We start from the raw sequence: 20588 nt of genomic DNA, 5'->3' as shown, positions 1-20588 counted from the left end.
AAAGGTTAAAAACCTCATTTGGAGAGATTTCTGGAGTTTTATCAATGTCATGATATTTTCCATATTGTATCAAATCAAAACAATCTTAAGCTTTTGACATAGCATATAGAATTACAGTACAATAATTCAAATGTGGGGTTCCACACGGCCATAACATTTGGTTATAAAATGAATATATTTAATCAAAGGCTGCTTTCCATACTTAGTTTTCCATATTTTCATAACCTGGTAATAATAATTTTCCAAGTCTTCCACGTCTTCATCTGAACTTTCCACACTCTCTGAGGTGGATGCCTGGTTCTCACAGTCTGCCAGTCTACACATGTCAGTACACCTGAGGCCATTTGCAACACACTTACATCTTGGGAGTGAACATTTTTTTGGACAGTTATAGACCAGTAGATCCAGGACGGCATCGGGTGCTGGCTGGCCTTCCATCCAGTGCACCACCAACTGTTCAGCTTCCTCTTCTCTCTCCATCTTCCATCCTCTGCCAACAGGGCTTGGCACTTGTGGGTCCTTCTCCAAACATCTTCTCCATATACCAGCCTGGTAGTTGGCTCGCTGTGCATGTTTTGTTAAGCAGTCCTTGTATGGTAGGAGTTGATGACTTTTGATTTCACCTTTTTTGGCACAGAAAAGGTGATACCTGAGCTCATTGACCTTGGTGGTCGATGCTTTTGGGGCAAACAGGAAACATGTAAATGCCTCTAGTTTGTCCATCAGTTCTGGGGAGAGGTCCCATTCCTGACCCAACTCTAAGAATGTGTCCTGAGTGTCCCTTTTGCTGGTCAGAAGTTTTAGGGCACTTGTCTTCCCTTTGCCTGCAAAAGCGCTTACAGTGTCACATCCAGTCTATGCGTGCAACCCGATGAGAGCCCTACAAACCTCGATGTCAACAGTGGCAGCAACCTTTCTGATGTCTACAAGCCTTGTACAGGTTCTAGTGCCACACTTCTGGAACAATGGGGCCTCAATCTTGTCACAAAATGCTAAAGACATGATAAAGACATCTGTGTCTTCTGAGCAGATCACTACAGATTGGTATCCCTCTCTTGTGGCATGGGCAGCATGGAGAAGTAGGTGGCCATCTGTTGCTTCTTGTTGACACTGAAGAGCTGATACCTCCTCACTGTCTTGAGATGCGAAAGCTACTACAGCTGCAATGCTATCACATATTTTCTAGCACTAGGGGTGTATACCTTGCCAAAAACCACTATAAGAGTTATTCTCCGCCCCCACCCCCACCCCAGCTGGTATCGGTGGCCCAAATTTGGGGTCCTGACTAGATGGCATGGATAATTAGAAACTTCTGATAAAACTGAAGGACATTGATTTAAGGTAAGGAGTAAGAGAGAGGATTTGAGTGGAAAGAAATTAACACAAAGGATGATTGCATTCTTAAAAACATTACCTGAGAAAAGATGGAAGGAGGTGCTTACAATATTAAAGTATTTAATCTTGAATCACCAATAAATTAAAGGGTATGGACCAAGTGCTAGTAAATTGGAATTGTATACATCAGTGCTTAATGGTCAGCATGGATATGGTGGGCTAAAGGGCTTGTTTCTCTGCTGCATGGCTCCATAACAATATCTGAGAAAGAATAAATAATTTTAATGTTCATGTCAATGCCCTTTCAAGAAAATCAATTCTTCTGTTGTGATCTGGTCTTCTGGTTGGAGGCCAGCCCTCGGGCATTACTGCAGTAAATCTAGAAAATGGTGTTCAAGGTCCAAATATCTTCAGCTGCTTTTTCAGTGACTTTTCCATTAGGTCAAAAATTGGATGTTGATTAATGATTCTGTAATATGGGATTCTCAACAACTAAACAAATGAAGCATGGTGAGAACTGGCACTAAAAAGAGAAGCAGTTTCAGCGACAGGTTACTATCGATGCAATGCTCCTCAGACAGGATGAAGAGGTCAATACTCAATTCTACCGCCAGGACTTAAGAACTTTTTAAAAGCTATTATTAATGCTTTTTGAGATAGTGATTTAGATGCATATCATATTTTTTTACTGAGTTAAGTATTGTATGTAATTAGTTTTGCTACAACAAGTGTATGGGACATTGGAAAAAAGTTGAATTTCCCCATGGGGATGAATAAAGTATCTATCTATCTATCTAAAATAATTCGGCAAGGTAGCTACAGCACACCTGACAACATCTCCAAAGCATAAGGCAGAGGTATAATGTAATATACTGCTTGACTAGTATGCATTCATCACCTCCTACTACCAGTGCCAGATGGCTGAACCACCTATAAAACCTCCCAAAGCCATGACTTAAGCCACTGAGAAAGTGAAGGATTTGAAGGACAAGGGAAAATCAGCAACAGTAGTTTCTGTACTAAACATGTATCAACCTAACTGGAAAACGTATTACCATTCTTCATTATTCATTGATCAAAATTCCAGACTCCTAATATGACATGAAGTACTACAATATTTCAAGAAGGCCGTTAGCACCGTGTTATCAAGCTCATTATTTGTTTCAGTATCTGGTTATTGCACACAAGCAAAATGAATATGGAAATGTTCATGGAGCTGTCTCATCCTATTGGGAGGAGTTCATCATTACTCACAACTGGGTGTTGCAGGATTCAGGAGTTTTGGTCAGATCCATAGTCTGCCTTTGGTTTTGTAGTATATAGCTTCTGCTATATACGTGTAGCTTTGACAGATTGCTATCTAATTTTTTTAGGCAATGTTTGAGTTTTACCTGGCATTCTTTTTTCACTCAAACAGCTTATTACATATGGAATGTTTACCTTCATCAGTTGGTGCATTGAGTATAAAAGTTGTGGAGTCATATTATAGCTGTATAATGTTGTAGATGGGCCAGTTTTGCAGTATTGGGCAAGTTCTGGTCACTGCATAAAAGGAAAGATGTGGAGGTTTTAGAGTGGTTGTGGTGGAGCTTCATCAGGATGTTGCTTCGATTGGAGAGTATTAGCTATAAAGAGAGGTTAGGCAAACTTGGATTGTTTTCTCTGGAGCATCAGAGGTTGAGGGGTAACCTCAGGTTTGTCTCAACTGAGGGATTTCCAGTTCAAGTTGTTTCCATTCAAGTGGCAGCTGGTAGAAATTGAAGAGATAAATTTTAAACAAGTGCACCTTTAAAAATGATAGGAAGTCACATCTGAAGTTCATTTTCCCAATAGTCATGTTACTTTTCATTGTAACCTGTAGGACCTTAAGCCACAAAGCAGAGGTAATCACATTGCAAGAACTCTTGCTACATTGATGATGAGGACCTTCATCTAACAATATAAGTTGGGGAAGTTCTCTTTCAGATTATAGTTGCTAGTCTTCAATGGGAATTGCTATCCCAGCAACACTTGATTCATGATCTCATATGGTAAACAGCGTGATGTAAAGACTTAATGTACTTACAGCACGTAATTTCTCCTTTCATTTGTATATTGAAAATAAAACTCTTCTTTTGTATTCCTTGTATATTGATGAAATAAAGTGTTCACTCTCTGAAGGATACCTGAGAGTTCAAGGCATCCTGGAAAATAAGCCATATCCTTAGGAGATGAATGTTCAATAAGTTTTCTTTCAGAAAAGCACCAACCTCCAAATTGCACAACAGATTAAGCAAGAAACTTCCTTCCAGACAAGTTGTTTGGTAGGAGAGGGTCAGTTTGTGTTCATTAAAATATTGGAAGACAATTTTATTATGAATAAGTTAAGTTAACCTAGTGGAGGATAAGTACTTCCTTTGTATGCCTGGGGGTTGCATTTCTAGAGCTTGAATACATCAAATAACTTGATATTGGGATTGTGCACATTTGAGTCATCATAGTTTGTGCTTATGTTGATTGGTTTGACCTTTTGAATTAGAATGCATTATATCTACAAAACTTTGAATGAAGTTTAAATGCTTCATTGGAAGAATGAAATAACTGGACATGTTATAAGCACAATAAACACAATTGAATATTGCAAGCAAAACTATAGCAGTGCTTGGTTAGGTTTGAACAAGCCCCGATGCTAAACCATTTAGGAGACCCACTATGATCTTCTGACATTGTGGAGAATGGCAAATTTGTGAAGGAAGTGTTGAGGGAGGGGCCAGGAGATCTGGGAATTGATACCTGGGAACACAAGTGAAAAGGTGATCTTTTGATTTGGAATGATAGAAGAGCATCAGAAGGTCTAGAGACCCGAGTTATGCGAAAATTCTATTTTTCTAGGATATGTGGCAAGGAAATCAGAGGTTTGACTCATTAGTGGGTGTGACAGAAGCAATTGGGATCAGTTAGATGAGAATAAAGTTATCTCCAAGACAGAAAAGTAAAGGACATCCTACCCGGAGGAAGGCAGCCATCTCAGGTTCAGCACCAGTTCCATTAAAGCTAAATCACATAATGCTGCAGCAGGCACAACACTCTGGTTAAGAATCCCTTTTGTGTTATTAGTGATCTTATTACAAAAAGCAGAAATAATTTCTGATAACATTATATGGCTTCACTGCACATGCCCTATACCGTCTGGAACTGAGCCTCATGTACATAGAGCACATGCTGGTAAGGATTCCATGACATGGTTTCTGCACTCTGGTATAAATATTCCCTGAGGACTAAAATATATTATTTTGAATATTGTTAGTTTTTTTACTAATCTTTTTAAGACTGCTAATCTGTGGTTTTAAGTACACAGTCTGATCAGACAAATAACTTAGAGAATACTGCATGCTCCTCTCATGAATTTTAAAGCATAAAATCTTATTCTTCATCCTGCAGGTACTCCTACTTTCTTGGACACTTTGGGGGCTAATGGTACAGCAACTATTCAAAGTTCAGTAACAGGAGTTACGGGAAACAAAAGGAAATTTATTGATGACAGACGGGACCAACCTTTTGATAAGAGATTAAGGTTCAGTGTGAGACAAACTGAAAGTGCCTACCGATATAGGGATATTGTTGTCAGGAAACAAGATGGGTTTACACACATTTTACTTTCTACTAAGTCATCAGAAAATAATTCCCTAAATCCAGAGGTAAGTAGTTCTTTTATTGTTTTTCTCTGAAGAATTTATTTTATGTTGTTAATTTGTTATCTTGACAACTAGCATGAAATTTGCATGCTTAATTGTGAGCAGAATACAAATTGAAAGATAGAAATTGAATCCACATTCATTTGTAAATTTTGTATTCCAACTGAGTTCTTGTTAGCTAAGTTTGTTTCCATGAAACTATGTACCAGAAATGAGTCACCTTGAAATAAGAGAAATGGAATGGCACTATAAACTGAAGGGCTTGCCTGTTTAGTTATTTGAGTTTGTCTGCCACCTGAAGGTCAAACTGTGCTATTGAAATGTTAAAGCAATATTTATAACTCCAAAATATTTTTAGCTAAGTTTCTTGTGGTTAATTCCTGACTTGAATCTTGCAGTAATAAAGTGAATCTAGAAACATCTTTAGAAATCTGATGAGGACTTGCACTAATTACAGACTATTTTCCTAATTGTATGAGGTGAGGGCTACTTGACTGAAACTTATCAAGTATGTTCAGCTGTTCACTATAGTCTTGGCTTGAAGTTCACTAAAAATTTACAAATTCAACATCATAAGGAACCGTTTGGATCTGCCAGAACGCCAAGACTCCTTGTCTGAGAATTTTTGATCACTTCCGTGTCTAAGAATCTGTCTGCTTCAGCTGTGAATGTATTGTACACATCAGTAGAGCCTGCAAACATGATAAAATACTCTCGGTCTCATTATCCAAGGCATTATTACAAATGGTAAATAGCTGGGGATCCAGCACAGATCCAGTTGACATTCCCACTTGAAAATAACACTTCCTAATCTCAGTTTTCTACAAACTAACTACTTCTCTATCCATGTTGATATACAATATTATTCTAAATACCATTAGCTCTTACCTCACTTTATATGGCACTTCAATGAATTCATTTTAGAAATCAGAACACTTCATGTGTAGTCATGTCCTCAATAATGGATTCTATCATTTTTCCCAATAATGGATGCAAGGCTGATTATGCTATACTGCTCTGCTTTCTGTCTCTCTCATTTGAAAATTGATGGAATAGTTGTAGTTTTCCAATCTACTGGAACATTTCTGAAATCCTGAGAGTATTGCAAGATCAGGGAATACGTCTCCTGTAATAGCTTCCTTTAAAATCATAGGATATAGGCCTTGAAGTTCAAGTTAGCTTTTAGTTCCATTACTTCTCCTAATGCATGGTTTTCAGTTTGCTTTTAAGTTCCTCCCTCTCTTGTGCTTCCTGGTATCTTATTCTTAATTTGGTTTTTTGTATCCTTTACAAAACTAGAACAGTACAGTGCAGGAAAAGGCATTTGAAGTTGGCCAAACTAATTAATTAGACATTAATTATGTCTAATTACACTAATCCATTCTGCCTGCACATAATCCATGTCTGTCTATTCATCTATCAACGGACCTTTTAAACACCTCTATCATAATTACCTTCTCTACCCTGGCAGCCCCCACCCCTCACCACCATATACCCTTACCCTCTAGTATCGGACATTTTGACCCTGGAAGGAAGATAACGACTTTTTAAATGCATTTCATAGCTTTGTAAATTACTGTTGTGTCTCTGTTCAGCCTCTGCTGCTTCAGAGAAAGCACTTGAGTTTGTTCAATTTCTCCTTAAAATATATACACTCTAATCCAGGTAGCATCCTGTTCTGCACCCTCTCCAAAGTGTCCACAACCTCTCTAGAATGGGGCAACAAAAATTGAATGCAATACTCCAGATGCACCCTAACCAGAGTTTTATCAAACTGCTGCATAACTTTCTGATTCTTGAACTCAATGACTTGATTAATGAATGCTGGTATACCATGTACCTTCTTTACCACCCTATCCACTTATGTTGCCACTTTCAGAGCACTTTGGACTTGCGTCGCATGTTCCCTCTGTACAGCATGCTGTTAAATTTCTTGCCATTAACTGTTTACATTAGATCTCCTAAAATATAACCTCAAGCTTACCTGGATTGAGCTCCAGTTATTTCTCAGCCCATATGTGCAGCCAACCTGTATTCCACAGTATTGTTTGACATTCTAAATAATGCAGATTTCCACCAATCTTTGTGTCATCTGCAAATTTACTAATCCACCTATCCCCTTCAAGTCCACATTTAAAGTGTGTACACACACATCTCAAAGGCAGAGGTTCTAGTAAGGACCCCTTTGGAACAGATCACCAATCTGAGTAAAGCGCATCAACCACTGCCCCTATTATATGGGCGATTCAATTCTGAATCCAAATCTTAATTGGATGAGCCTATCATACGGGACCTTGTTCACTGCCCTTCTATCAGACAACATTCTCTATGTTACCTTTGTTGATCACTTTTGTCCCTTCCTCAAAAAGTTCAAACCATATCATCTAGTCAAGAGAAAGTAAGTAACTTAATTCAGGTTTAGGAAACAAGGATTGGGCAGTGCTCTAGAGAGTTACAAGATCACCAGGAAGAAGCTTAAAAATTGACTTGTGAGAGCTGGAAAGGAGCATGAAATGGCCTTGGCATGTAGGATTAAGGAAAACCCGCAAAGCTTTCTACACATGTGTGAAGAGCAAGAAGATGACTTGAGGGTAGAAGAGATAGAAGATGAATATTGTGAAGAAGGTAGGGGAGGTCTTTAATAAATACTTTGCTTCAGTATTCACCAATGAAGGGGACCTTGACAATTGTAAGGGTAGTGTAATACAGGCTGATATTCTAGAACATAACAGTGTTAAGAAACAGGATATGCTGAAACTTTTGAAAACAGTTAGGATAGACTGTGGTCAGGCAGGATATACCTCAGGGAAGCAAGGGAGAAGACTGCAGGGCCAGTGGCGATTATCTTTATATCCTCACGAGCCACAGAAATAGTGCCTGATGGATGACAAATGTTACTCCTTCCTTCAAGGAAGGGAGTAGGAATAACCCTGGGAATTATAGAGTCTTAAATCAGTGGTGGGATAGTTACTGGAGAAGATTCTTAGAGACAGGATTTATGACCATTTGGAGAGCATAGTCTGATTAAGGATAGTCAGCACAGCTGTGAGGGGCAGGTCATGCCTCACAAATTTCAGATAAGATTCCCAACATAGGCTCATTCAGAAAGTGAAGAGGCATGGATCCAGGGAAACCTGGCTGTGTGGATTCAGAATTGACGCCCATAGAAAGCAGAGGGTGGTGGTGGATGGAGTGTATTCTGCCTGAAGGTCAGTGACCAGTGATGTTCCACAGGGATCTGTTCTGAGATCTCTGCTCCTTGTGACTTTTGTAAATGATTTGGATGAGGAAGTAGAAGGGTGTGTTAGTACGTTTGCAGATGACATGAAAGTTGGTGGTGGTGTGGATAGTGTAGGTTGCCATGGGTTACAACAAGATATTGATAGGATGCAGAGCTCAGCTGAAAAATGTTGGATGGAATTCAACCCGGTAAAATGTGAAGTGATACAATTGGGAATGTTGAAATAGAGGGCATAGTACAGAATTAATGGCAGGATTCTTAGCACTGTAGAGGAACAGTGGGATATTGGGGTCCACGTTCCCAAAGTCATCGCGCAAATTTATAGGTTATTAAGAAGGCATATGATGTATTTGCCTTATTGGTAGGGGCATTAGGTTCAAGAGCCATGAGATAATGTTGCAGCTCTATAAAACCCTTCTGTAAAATAGTTCATTGTTTCATTCTGTAAAATGTTTCATTTATAGGAAGCTTTAGAGAGGCTGCAGGATGCTGTCTGGATTGCAGCACGTGTCCTATGAAGAAAGGGTCTGTGAACTAGAGCTTTTCTCTTTGGAGTGAAGAAGGATGAGTGGTCACTTGATACAGGTGTGCAAGATGATGAGGCATATACAGTGCCTTGGAAAAAATATTCATCCCCCAACCCTTTGTTCACATAAGTGAGTATTACAACCAGGGATTTTGATCAGTTTAACAAAGAATTTTTATTTGTGAATCACATGCTCCTTTTTTTAACCCCACAGTGGAGCCCAAAAAATGGAAAATTGTGAAGCATGAAAAATTCAAAAACTAAAGTGTGAACAATTCAAAACTATTCATTGCATAGTACTTGGGTGAACCACCTTAGTCTTTTTGGAAAAATCTCTATTAGCTTTGCACAATGTGATGCCCATTCCTCCTTGGAAAATTGCTCAAGCTGTGCCAGGTTAGTTGAGGAGCAGAGATGGAGAGCAGTCTTGAGGACATGCCAGAGATGTTTGATTGGATTAAGGTCAGGGCTCTGACTGGGCCACTCAAGGATATCAATTTCCTTCATTTAAAGCCACTGCATGGTTGCTCTGGCAGTGTGCTTTGGATCATTGTCCTGCTGAAAGACAAACTTCCTCAGTTTAAGCTTTCTGCCAGAGGCTAACAGGTTTTTATCCAGGATTTCTTTCTATTTAGCATCATTCATCTTCCCATCAATCCTGACCAGATTTCCAGTCCCTGCTGCTGAAAAGCATCCCCATAGCATGATGCTACTTCCACCATACTTTGCAGTTGGGAAGGTGCCACATTCTGATGCACAGTATTAGATTTATGCCAAATGTACTGCTTAAAATAAAAACCATATACTTGACCATAACAACTTCGTGAAGTGTCACTTAGAAGATGCTGTAAAGATGTGGAAGAAGGTCTTGTGGTCAGATAAGACTGAAGTGGAACTTTTTGGGCTCAACACCAAGTGGTATGTGTGGCATAAATCTAACACTAATTTTGAATTTTTAGCTTTTCGTGCTTTACATTTTTTCCCTGTTTTTTTGGGCTCTACTGTGGAAAAAAGAGCATGTAATGCACAAATAAAAATTGTCAGTTACATTAATCAAAATCCCTGGTTGTAATACTCATTTATGTGAACAAAGGATTGGGGGCTGAATACTACTTCAAGGCACTATAGGTAGAATGGGTAGCCAGAGACTTTTTTCCCCAAGGTGGAAATGGCTAATACAAGGGAGCATAATTTTAGCAATCAGGACCAAAGGGCCTGTACAGTAGTATTATATTCTACATTCTATGTGTATTAGTAGCATATGACCCATACAGCAATTACTTCCCCTAGTTCAGCTTCTTGGGGTACTTCTTTCAACAAGTATATAATGAGTATAGAAAACTTCATCTATTTTCATTTATTTTAAGTTTACTTTTGTTATTTGCTTTCTCGTCTTTTTTTTTTAGTTAATCTCTGTTATTAAAAATAAATTCCCAACCCCAGGCTTGCAGCTATTCTTCACAATATTATACACCAGTTCTCTTATTCTTGGTATTCCTTTCCCTTTGGTTAGCTACAGATGGATCTCCTTCTTTTGTTGAATCCTTAAGTCTCTTCAAGATACATACCTTTATTGATAACTATAAAATATTTCTTGAAATGTCTGTTGCTGTTCAGCTATCATTATCCTTTGTAATCCAGATTTATAATACACCTAACCCATGTTTTCCTTTGTGCCTTTGTAATTGTCGTTATTTAACCTTAAGACTTTGTTTGATCTCTTGGGCTGATGTTACAGTTGTGCTTTTTGAGAACAAGGAATTTCTTTGGTTTATTCCTCACTGAACATCACAGAATTGTACTATCAAGTTATTACCAGAAAAAAACACATCTTTATCTCCCCTTCACTCTCCATTTCCTACAAGGATTGCTCCCTTCTTGATTTCCTTATCCATTCATTCCTCCCCACTGATCTCCCTCCCGGAACGTATCCCTGCAAGTGACAGAAATCTACACCTGCCCATTCAACTCCATTCTGGGCCCCAAACAGTCCTTCTAGGTGAGGTAACTCTTCACCTGCGAGTCTATTGGAGTCGTCTACTGTATCCAGTGCTCACGATTTGGCCTCCTTTACATTTGTGAGACCCAACATAAATTGGGGGACGACTTTGTCGAGCACCTCCAAAAGTGGCCAACCATTTTAATTCCTTTCCCCATTTCCATATGTCAGTCCATTGCTGCCTCTTCTGCCATGATGAAGCCATTCTCAGGGTGGAGGAGCAACTCCTCATATTATTCTTGGTGGCCTCCAACCTGATGGCATGAACATTAATTTCTCCTTCCAGCAATTTTTCCCACCCCCTCCTTCTATTTCCAACTCTAGCCTCTTTGCTCTTTGTTTCACCTGTCTATCACCTCCCCTGGTGTCCCTCCTCCTTCCCTTTCTCCCATGATCCACTCTCCCCCCCTATCAGATTCCTTCTTCTCCAGCCTTTTGCCTTTTCCACCTATCACCTCCCAGCTTCTTACTTAATTTTCCCTTCCCCACCCACCTGGCCTCACCTATCACTTTCTAGTTTGTCTCCCTTCTCCTCTCCACCCCCGCCTTTATTCTGGCGTCTTCCCCTTTCCTCTTTCCAGTCCTGATAAAGGATTGCAGCCTGAAATGTCTTCTGTTTATTCATTTCTGTAGATGCTACCTGACCTGCTGAGTTCCTCCAGCAGTTAGTGTGTGTGTTGCTCTTGATTTTCAGCATCTGCAAAGTCTCTTGAGTTTATCATTATCATTTTTTTTTGACAACCTACTGTGAGCAAATTGACTGCTGAATTTCAGAAGTACTTACTGGCTGGAGTGCTTTGGAACATCCTGATAGGAAGCACACACAAAATGCTGAAGGAACTCAGCAGGCCAGGCAGCATCAGTAGAAAAGAGTAAACAGTCGATGTTTGTGTGTGTTGCTTGAATTTCCAGCATCTGCAGATTTTCTTACGTTTGTAATTCTACATAAATGCAAATTTATCTTCCATTCTGTTAACCTATCACTCAGCTTCAACGATATATTTTGTGATTTACTAGTTTTTATGCTTCAAATTTTCTCTTCCAGTTAACTATGTTTTGTAACATCCTCAAAGTTCAAGGAGTTTCACGTCCTATGCAGATTACTTTTCAATGTTTTTTTTTACTTTTACTATTAAATTATAAGAAAGCAGTATTAGAGATTTGTAAGCAATTTCTATTTTTAAAATTAAGGATGTTTTCTATTAAGTTAATTTTTTATCCAACACATTGATATCTTCACACTTTAAAACATTTACAGAAGCTGAGTGAGCATTTGTGGTGACCTTAATCTTTCAATTATTTCTTGTACATGAGTTTTCTAATCAGTTTACAGAAATATGTTAATATTCTTTTCATTAAATTGTTACCATAATCAGCACTTGTGTAGAATCTCTAACATAAAAATCACACCAAGAAGTGTTATCAGATTATAGCTAACTCCATTCTACCAAGAAGATATTTGGGCAGATTTCTTTTTTAAGAAAACCTTGGTTGTATTAGGTTTTGGTCATGTTAAAGAAGTTTAGAGAATTCCACAGCTTGGACACTGACAGCGAAAGATCAGGTTAGTGACAATATGTGTGAGTCTCAACTTTAGGTAAAGTATGACGTCAAGATGCTGATCACTCTTGTTTAGTATTTTCAAGTTGGTTTCTTTTGTGATGAGTAGATCTAGATTTTATGTTTCATGTTCATAAACATTGTTTTGCTATCTTCATTCAAAGGAGCATTTTGCATTAACTTGGATCTTCAGGCTACGTCCACACTAGACTGGATAATTTTGAAAACGCTGGTTTTGTGTAAAAACGATAGGTGTCCACACTAAGCGTTTTTAAAAATATCTCTGTCCACATTAAAATGGATATTTCAGCGAATCTCCTCCTATTGCACATGCGCAGGACACATCTACCGAAAACAAGTGACATGTTTGGTGTCGAATCTCGCTGTGAAAGACTGGGTGCGCATTTGTTCAGTTACAGACTAGAAAAACTTAAACGACGGACAGGTGTTGACTCTCGCGCAGGAGGACTTAAAACTAAAAAAAAACATACTGGAGCGTATGGAGGCAACCGACAGGGAGTTCACGGACAGTATGACCCGGCTGACTACGAACATTGAAAAACTGACTAACTCTGTTGCATTAATAAAGCCCCTTGTTAAATGTATAAACATGTCTGCATCAGTGTTGTCTTGTATTTCCATACAATGTTACATTAGGCTGTTACACATCTGTGGTCAGAGAAGTACTTGCATAAATAGGTAAACCATCTTCATACGAGCAAGGACAGAAAACAGGGCGAAGTGAGTATACTTATTTATTCAGTAAGTTATGGGTCAATGTATTTGGTGAGTACATTTCTAACTCTTCTGGCTTCAGTCTCGTTGCCATCTGTTCTGAAATTGTTAGGTTGTGTTCAAGAAAACAATGAAATGACGCACTGCCGCCAGCATCTGTTCCGGCATGTCATGACAGCGTTTTAAAATTTCTCCGGTTACCCCATCCACACTGCTCCAGCCAATCCGGCATTTTCAAAATTACACACGCTGGAGAGCGTTTCTGAAATTCTCTGTTTTTGAAGGACGAAAACGCCATTTTAGTGTGGACAGAGGGTAAAAACGAAGAGAAAAAGCTTCGGTTACAGATTTATCCAGTGTAGTGTGGACATAGCCTTAGATTCTGTATATTGTACAACATCATGAATCCACAGAATGTGACTTTGAACTGTTTTTTCAAGTTCCCACATTGAAAATTTTTTCCATTCTTCATTACATTGTTGAAATTAAATAACTGTAATCGTGATATTGGGAGCATTTATTTCAGGAGTCATAGAACAAGTTAAAAGATGCTGTTCAGTTATCACCTGAATAGTAATGAGATGAAAAATGAGCTGATGTGTTTTGAAAGGAAAGATCAGGGGAAATCTTAGCTCTAAGGGATAATTAAGAGAAAGAATGTGGGGATTACACAGATAATTAAAAATTCAATGAACAAGTTATTGAATCTGTCTTTATATAAAATGCTTAGAAGATTGTGGATGTTTTGATCAGGCTCATAAGAAATATTAAAGTGCAACAGTAAAGCAATGCAAATTATGGACTGGTTTGAAGGCAGTTCTATTCTGAATATCTCATTGTAGATGTGTAAAACCATCAGAAAGCAGAAGTGATTAAATTGATAAAACAGAACCAACTTTTGAGAGATTGTAATAAATCTGTGGTACTCTTTGTAATAGAACATTGTTAAATTGAGGAGTGCTGAAAATGAACAGATTTTACAGTTTCTTCATTGAGATCTATTTCCTGTTGCTTGTAAGCATGAGTTTGAAGTCATTAAACGAACAGAAGAGCAGATTAAAAGTTTTAATGAAAAGTAGTAAGGAATGGATGTGTTACCAGAAATGGTGGTGAAGTAAAACTTGTAATTGAGAATTTGTTAGATATTTGTATTAAGGCAACAGCAAAGTGACTTTGGGACTAAGTACATAGTTCTTTCAGAGAGTCAATAGAGTTGCACAGCACAAAAATAGGCCCTTCAACCCAGCACATACATCCATAGCAACCATTGTGCTCACCCTTACTAATCTCGTTTAATCATGTGAATTTCACACTGTAACTACAAACCCCATTTCCAGAAAAGTTAGGACATTTTCCAAAATGCAATAAAAACAAAAACCTGTGTTATGTTAATTCACGTGAACCCTTATTTAACTGACAAAAGTACAAAGAAAAGATTTTCAATAGTTTTACTGACCAACTTAATTGTATTTTGTAAATATACACAAATTTAGAATTTGATGGCTGCAACACACGCAACAAAAGTTGGGACAGAGTTAAAATAAGATTGAAAAGTGCACAGAATATTCAAGTAACACCGGTTTGGAAGACTCCACATTAAGCAGGCTAATTGGTAGCAGGTGAGGTATCATGACTGGGTATAAAAGTAGCGTCCATCAAAGGCTCAGTCTTTCCGAGCAAGGATGGGTCGTGGCTCACCCCTTTGTGCCAAAATTCGTGAGATAATTGTTAGTCAGTTCAAAAGGAACATTTCCCAACGCAAGATTGCAGAGAATTTAAGTCTTTCAACATCTACAGTACATAATATTGTGAAAAGATTCAGAGAATTCAGAGACATCTCAGTGCGTAAAGGGCAAGGTTGGAAACCACTATTGAATGCGCGTGATCTTCGAGCCCTCAGGCGGCACTGCCTAAGAAACCGTCATGCTACTGTGACAATTATAGCCACCTGGGCTCGGGAGTACTTCGGAAAACCATTGTCACTTAACACAGTCCGTCGCTGCATCCAGAAATGGAACTTAAAACTGTATTACGCAAGGAGGAAGCCATACATCAACTCTATGCAGAAACGCTGGCGAGTTCTCTGAGCCCGAGCTCATCTCAGATGGACCGAAAGACTGTGGAACCGTGTGCTGTGGTCAGATGAGTCCACATTTCAGCTAGTTTTGGGAAAAAACGGGCATCGAGTTCTCCGTGCCAAAGATGAAAACGACCATCCTGATTGTTATCAGCCAAAGGTGCAAAAGCCAGCATCTGTGATGGTATGGGGGTGCATCAGTGCCCACGGCATGGGTGAGTTGCATGTATGTGAAGGTACCATTGACTCTGAGGCATATATTAGGATTTTAGAGAAACATATGTTGCCATCAAGGCGACGTCTGTTCCCGGGACGTCCATGTTTATTTCAGCAGGACAATGCCAGACCACATTCTGCACAGGCTACAACAGTGTGCTTGACTGGCCTGCTGCCAGTCCAGATCTATCTCCTATTGAAAATGTATGGCGCATCATGAAGAGGAGAATCAAATAACGGAGACCACGGACTGTTGAGCAGCTGAAGTCTTATATCAAGCAAGAATGGACAAAATTTCCAATTGCAAATCTACTACAATTAGTATCCTGAGTTCCAAAATGATTAAAAAGTGTTATTAAAAGGAAAGGTGATGTAACACAATGGTAAACATGCCTCTGTCCCAACTTTTGTTGAGTGTGTTGCAGCCTTCAAATTCTAAATTTGTGTATATTTACAAAATACAATTAAGTTGGTCAGTAAAACTATTGAAAATCTTTTCTTTGTACTTTTGTCAGTTAAATAAAGGTTCACGTGAATTAACATATCACAGATTTTTGTTGCATTTTGGAAAATATCCCAACTTTTCTGGAAATGGGGTTTGTAATTTCACATACCAATTCATGTGAGATGTGGGAATTTTGAGAGACCTCCAGTCTCTCTGATAACTACAGCTGCATGAAGTTCATACACTGTAACTCCTTACAAACCATGTTAGGGAACTGGACCCACAGCTGGATGATCTCTGTTTCATTTGGGAGAATGAGGAGGTTCTAGGAGCTACAGGAGGTGGTCACCCCTAACTTGCAGAAGGCAGGCAGCAATATGACCATCAGGAGAGGGAAAGGGAATGGGCCAGCAGTGCAGACTTCTCTGGCTGTTTTCCCCCCAATAATAAGTATACCACTATGGATGCTGGTTGGGAGGGGTTGAGAACTTATGGGGAAAGTCACAGCAATCATTGGAGGAGCAGACAGGAGATGTGAAAGAAACACCCAGATGTGAAAAGTGATGTTGCCTCCCAGATGCCTGGGTTAGAGATGTCTCAGATCGGGTCCCCAGCATTACACAACGTCAAAAGTTGTGGTACATCTTGGTACCAATGACGCACTGTAGATAGAAAAAGGGATGAGGTCTTAAAGAGAGAATATAGCAAATTCGGTAGACATTTAAAAAGTAGTACCTCAGAAAGGGTAGTACTCTTTGAATTGCTGGCTGTGCTGCATGCTAGTGAGGTTAAGAATGGGATAATATGAAAGATGAAGGTGTGGCTGAGGAACTGGTGTAGAGGGCAGGGTTTTAGATTTCTGGATCATTCGTATCTCTTCTCGGGAAGGTATGACCTGTACCTTGAGGACAGGTTACACCTGGACTCACAGGGGTACTGATGTCCTTGTGGTAGGTTTGCTAGAGCTTTCAAGGAAGGTTTAAACTAATTTGGCAAGGGGTTGGGAACTGGAATGATGGAACAAAGAATGGAGCAGTTGGTATACAGGAATGCACACAATTTGCGGAATAAAGTAGATGATTTTGTAGTGCAATTAGAAATTGGCAGCTCTGTTGTGGGCATCACTGAGTTGTGGCTGAAAGAAGATCATAGTTGGAGGCTTTAACATCAAAGGATATGCATTGTAACAAGAGGGTAGGTTGGTAGGCAAGGGGGTAAAGAGGGTCTAGTAAATAAATGAAACCAAATCCTTAAAGGTGACTTATGAAAATGTTGAATCCTTGTGAGTAGTGTTATATGAAACTACAAGAGTAATGGGAGTTATACACCCATAGAACAGCAGATAGAAAAAGCACATATTAGGGGCAATGCTTATGGGGTGTTCAATATGCAGGTAGATTGGGAAAATCAGGTTGGTGCAGAATTCCAAGGGAAGGAATTTGCCAAATGCCTATAAGATGGCTCTTCAAAATACCATGTGGTTGAGCCTAAGTCTGGATTGGGTGTAATGTAATGAACCAGATTTGATTAAGAAATTTAAGGTTGAGGAACCCTTAGGAGTCAGTGATCATAATATTATAAAATTCACCCTACCATTTGAGAGAAAGAAGCTAAAGTCAGATGTATCAGTAATACAGTGGAGTAGAGGGAATTACAGAGGCATGAAGGAGGAGCTGGCCAAAGTTGACTGTAAGGGGACATTATCAGGGATGATGGCAAAACAGCAATGGCTAGAGTTTCTGTGAGCAATTCAGAAGGTACAGGATAAATACATCCAAAAGAAGTAGTATTCTAAAGGGAGGATGATGCAACCGTGTTTTGACAAGATTCAAAGTAAATTTATTATCAAAGAACCCATACTGTATATCACCATATACAACCCTGAGGTTCATTTCCTTGTGGGCATACTCAATAAATCCATAATAGAATCAACGAAAGACCACACCAACTTGGGATTTCAACCAGTATGCAAAAGACAGCAAACTCTGCAAATACAAAAAGAAATAAATAGTTAATAAATAAACAATAAATATCAAGAATATGAGATAACAAGTCCTTGAAAATGAATCCATTGGTTTGGGGAACATTTCAGTGATGGGGCAAGTGGTGAGTAAAACTGCCCCCCCCCCCCCCCTTGGTTTAAGAGCCTGATGGTTGACGGATAGTAACTATTTCTGAACCTGGTGATTTGAGTCCTAAGGCTCCTGTAGTTTCTTCCTGATGGCAGCAGTGAGAAGAGAGCATGTCCTGGGTGGTGGGGATCCCTGATGATGAATGCTGCTTTCTTGCAACAGTGTTTCATGTAGATGCGCTCAGTGATTGGGAGGGCTTTACCCATAATGGACTGGACCATATCTGCTACTTTTTGTAAAATTTCCTGTTCAAGGACATTGGTGTTTCCATACCAAGCTGTGAGGCAATCAATACACTCTCCTCTACACATCTGAAAAAGTTTGTCAAAGTTTTAGATGTCGTGCTGAATCTCTGCAAACTCCTAAGGAAGTTGAGGCATTGCTTTGCTTTCTTCGTAATTGCACTTGTGTGCTGGACCCAGGGATAATAACATGAAGGAATTTAAAGTTGCTGACTCTCTCCACCTCTGATCATCCTCCCTGAAGTCAATAATCAGCTCCTTGGTCTCGCTGACGTTGAGTAAGAGGTTGTTGTCGTGGAACCACTCAGCCAGATTTTCAAAGGGAAGTAAAAGAAAGCGTAAAGCAAAAGAAAGGGTATATAATATAGCAAAAATCTGTGGAACTGTGTGACTATGATCAAAGTCACTGGAGAGAAACTGAAGCTGATGATGTAGAAGTCTTTATTTGTCACAACAAGCAAGCATCATTCTGGAGACACTTTTGGTAGAGGCTCACAAACACAAAGATATATCACATTTTAATATCCTTAAGATCAAAGTTAAAGTAGATGATTATTCTCAAAACTTTTGATGACAGAGATCCAGACAGCAAAATCAATGTTGTCAGGGTTGCCTCTAAGTACACAAATATGGTAAATACATAAAAACACTATACCTGTGACCATGTTTGATATGCTAAGTGACAACATCTATCTGGTCTACAAACTTGAACTTGGTGCAAATAACTTAACCGTGTTGCCTAATTTGATGCAAGCCAATTAACGCAATACCATTGTCTCAACATTTGGCTCTTGCATATGCAATCTCTTGGCCTTTAGACCAATTTAACTTCAATATACTGCTTTCAAGTTATAATAAGAACTGAAGGCTAATTATAAGCTTCCTGAATTTATTTACATTTACAATAAGAACTTAAGCCTGTTTCTTGTTTCAACTAATATCTGCTATATTCATATACAGTGGCATGCAAAAGTTTGGGCACCCCAGGTCAAAAGTTCTGTTACTGTGAATAGTTAAGTGAGTAAAAGATGAACTGATCTCTAAAAGTCATAAAGTTAAAGATGAAACATTCTTTTCAACATTTTAAGAAAGATTAGTGTATTATTTTTGTTTTGTACAATCGTAGAGTGAAAAAAAGGAAAGCACCATGTAAAAGTTTGAGCACCCCAAGAGATTTGAACTCTCAGATAACTTTCACCAAGGTCTCAGACCTTAATTAGCTTGTTAGGGCTATGGCTTGTTCACAGTCATCGTTGGGAAAGGCCAGGTGATGCAAATTTCAAAGCTTTATAAATACTGACTTCTTGAACCTTGTCCCAACAACCAGCAGCCATGGGCTCCTCTAAGCAGCTGCCTAGAACTCTGAAAATTAAAATAACTGATGCCCACAAAGCAGGAGAAGGCTGTAAGAAGATAGCAAAGCACTTTCAGGTAGTCGTTTCCTCAGTTCGTAATGTAATTAAGAAATGGCAGTTAACAGGAACGATGGAGGTCAAGTTGAGGTCTGGAAGACCAAGAAAACTTTCCGAGAGAACTACTCGTAGGATTGCTAGAAAGGCAAATCAAAACCCCCGTTTGACTGCAAAAGACCTTCAGGAAGATGTAGCAGACTCTGGAGTGGTGGTGCATTGTTCTATTGTGCAGTGACACCGTCATAAATATGACCTTCATGGAAGAGTCATCAGAAGAAAACCTTTCCTGTGTCCTCACCACAAAATTCAGCGTCAGAAGTTTTCAAAAGAACATCTAAACAAGCCTGATGCATTTTGGAAACAAGTCCTGTGGACTGATGAAGTTAAACTAGAACTTTCTGGCCGCAATGAGCAAAGGTATATTTGCAGAAAAAAGGGTATAGAATTTCATGAAAAGAACACCTCTCCAACTGTTAAGCATGGGGGTGGATCGATCATGCTTTGGGCTTGTGTTGCAGCCAGTGGCACAGGGAACATTTCACTGGTAGAGGGAAGAATGAATTCAATTAAATACCAGCAATTTCTGGAAGCAAACATCACACTGTTTGTAAACAAAAAAGCAGAAGATAAAAAGAGGATGGCTTCTACACAGGGTAATGATCCTAAACACACCTCAAAATCCACAATGGATTGCCTCAAGAGGCGCAAGCTGAAGGTTTTGCCATGGCCCTCACAGTCCCCCAACCTAAACATCATCGAAAATCTGTGGATAGACCTCAAGAGAGCAGTGCATGCAAGATGGCCCAAGAATCTCACGGAACTGGAAGCCTTTTGCAAGGAAGAATGGGCAAAAATCCCCCAAACAAGAAATGAAAGACTCTTAGCTGGCTACAGAAAGCGTTTACAAGTTGTGATACTTGCCAAAGGGGGTGGTAGTAAGTACTGACCATGCAGGGTGCCCAAACTTTTGCTTCGGGCCCTTTTCCTATTTTGT

The 20588-nt window shown here is 39.2% G+C and overlaps 1 protein-coding gene across 1 annotated transcript in view; it reads left to right on the top strand.

Moving 5' to 3' along the window:
* cdyl (chromodomain protein, Y-like) overlaps nt 1–20588 on the top strand; it is a 197397-nt gene that overhangs the window by 147324 nt on the left and 29485 nt on the right. The window contains exon 3 of the mRNA XM_073073039.1: nt 4756–5012. Within this exon, the coding sequence (XP_072929140.1) occupies nt 4756–5012 (257 nt within the window). The remainder of the gene's footprint in view (nt 1–4755; nt 5013–20588) is intronic.

The sequence above is a fragment of the Hemitrygon akajei genome, chromosome 20 (genome assembly GCF_048418815.1).
Source record: "Hemitrygon akajei chromosome 20, sHemAka1.3, whole genome shotgun sequence".
NCBI lineage: Eukaryota > Metazoa > Chordata > Chondrichthyes > Myliobatiformes > Dasyatidae > Hemitrygon > Hemitrygon akajei.
Note: the sequence above shows the minus strand (reverse complement) of the source record. Positions and strands in the feature narration are given on the sequence as shown.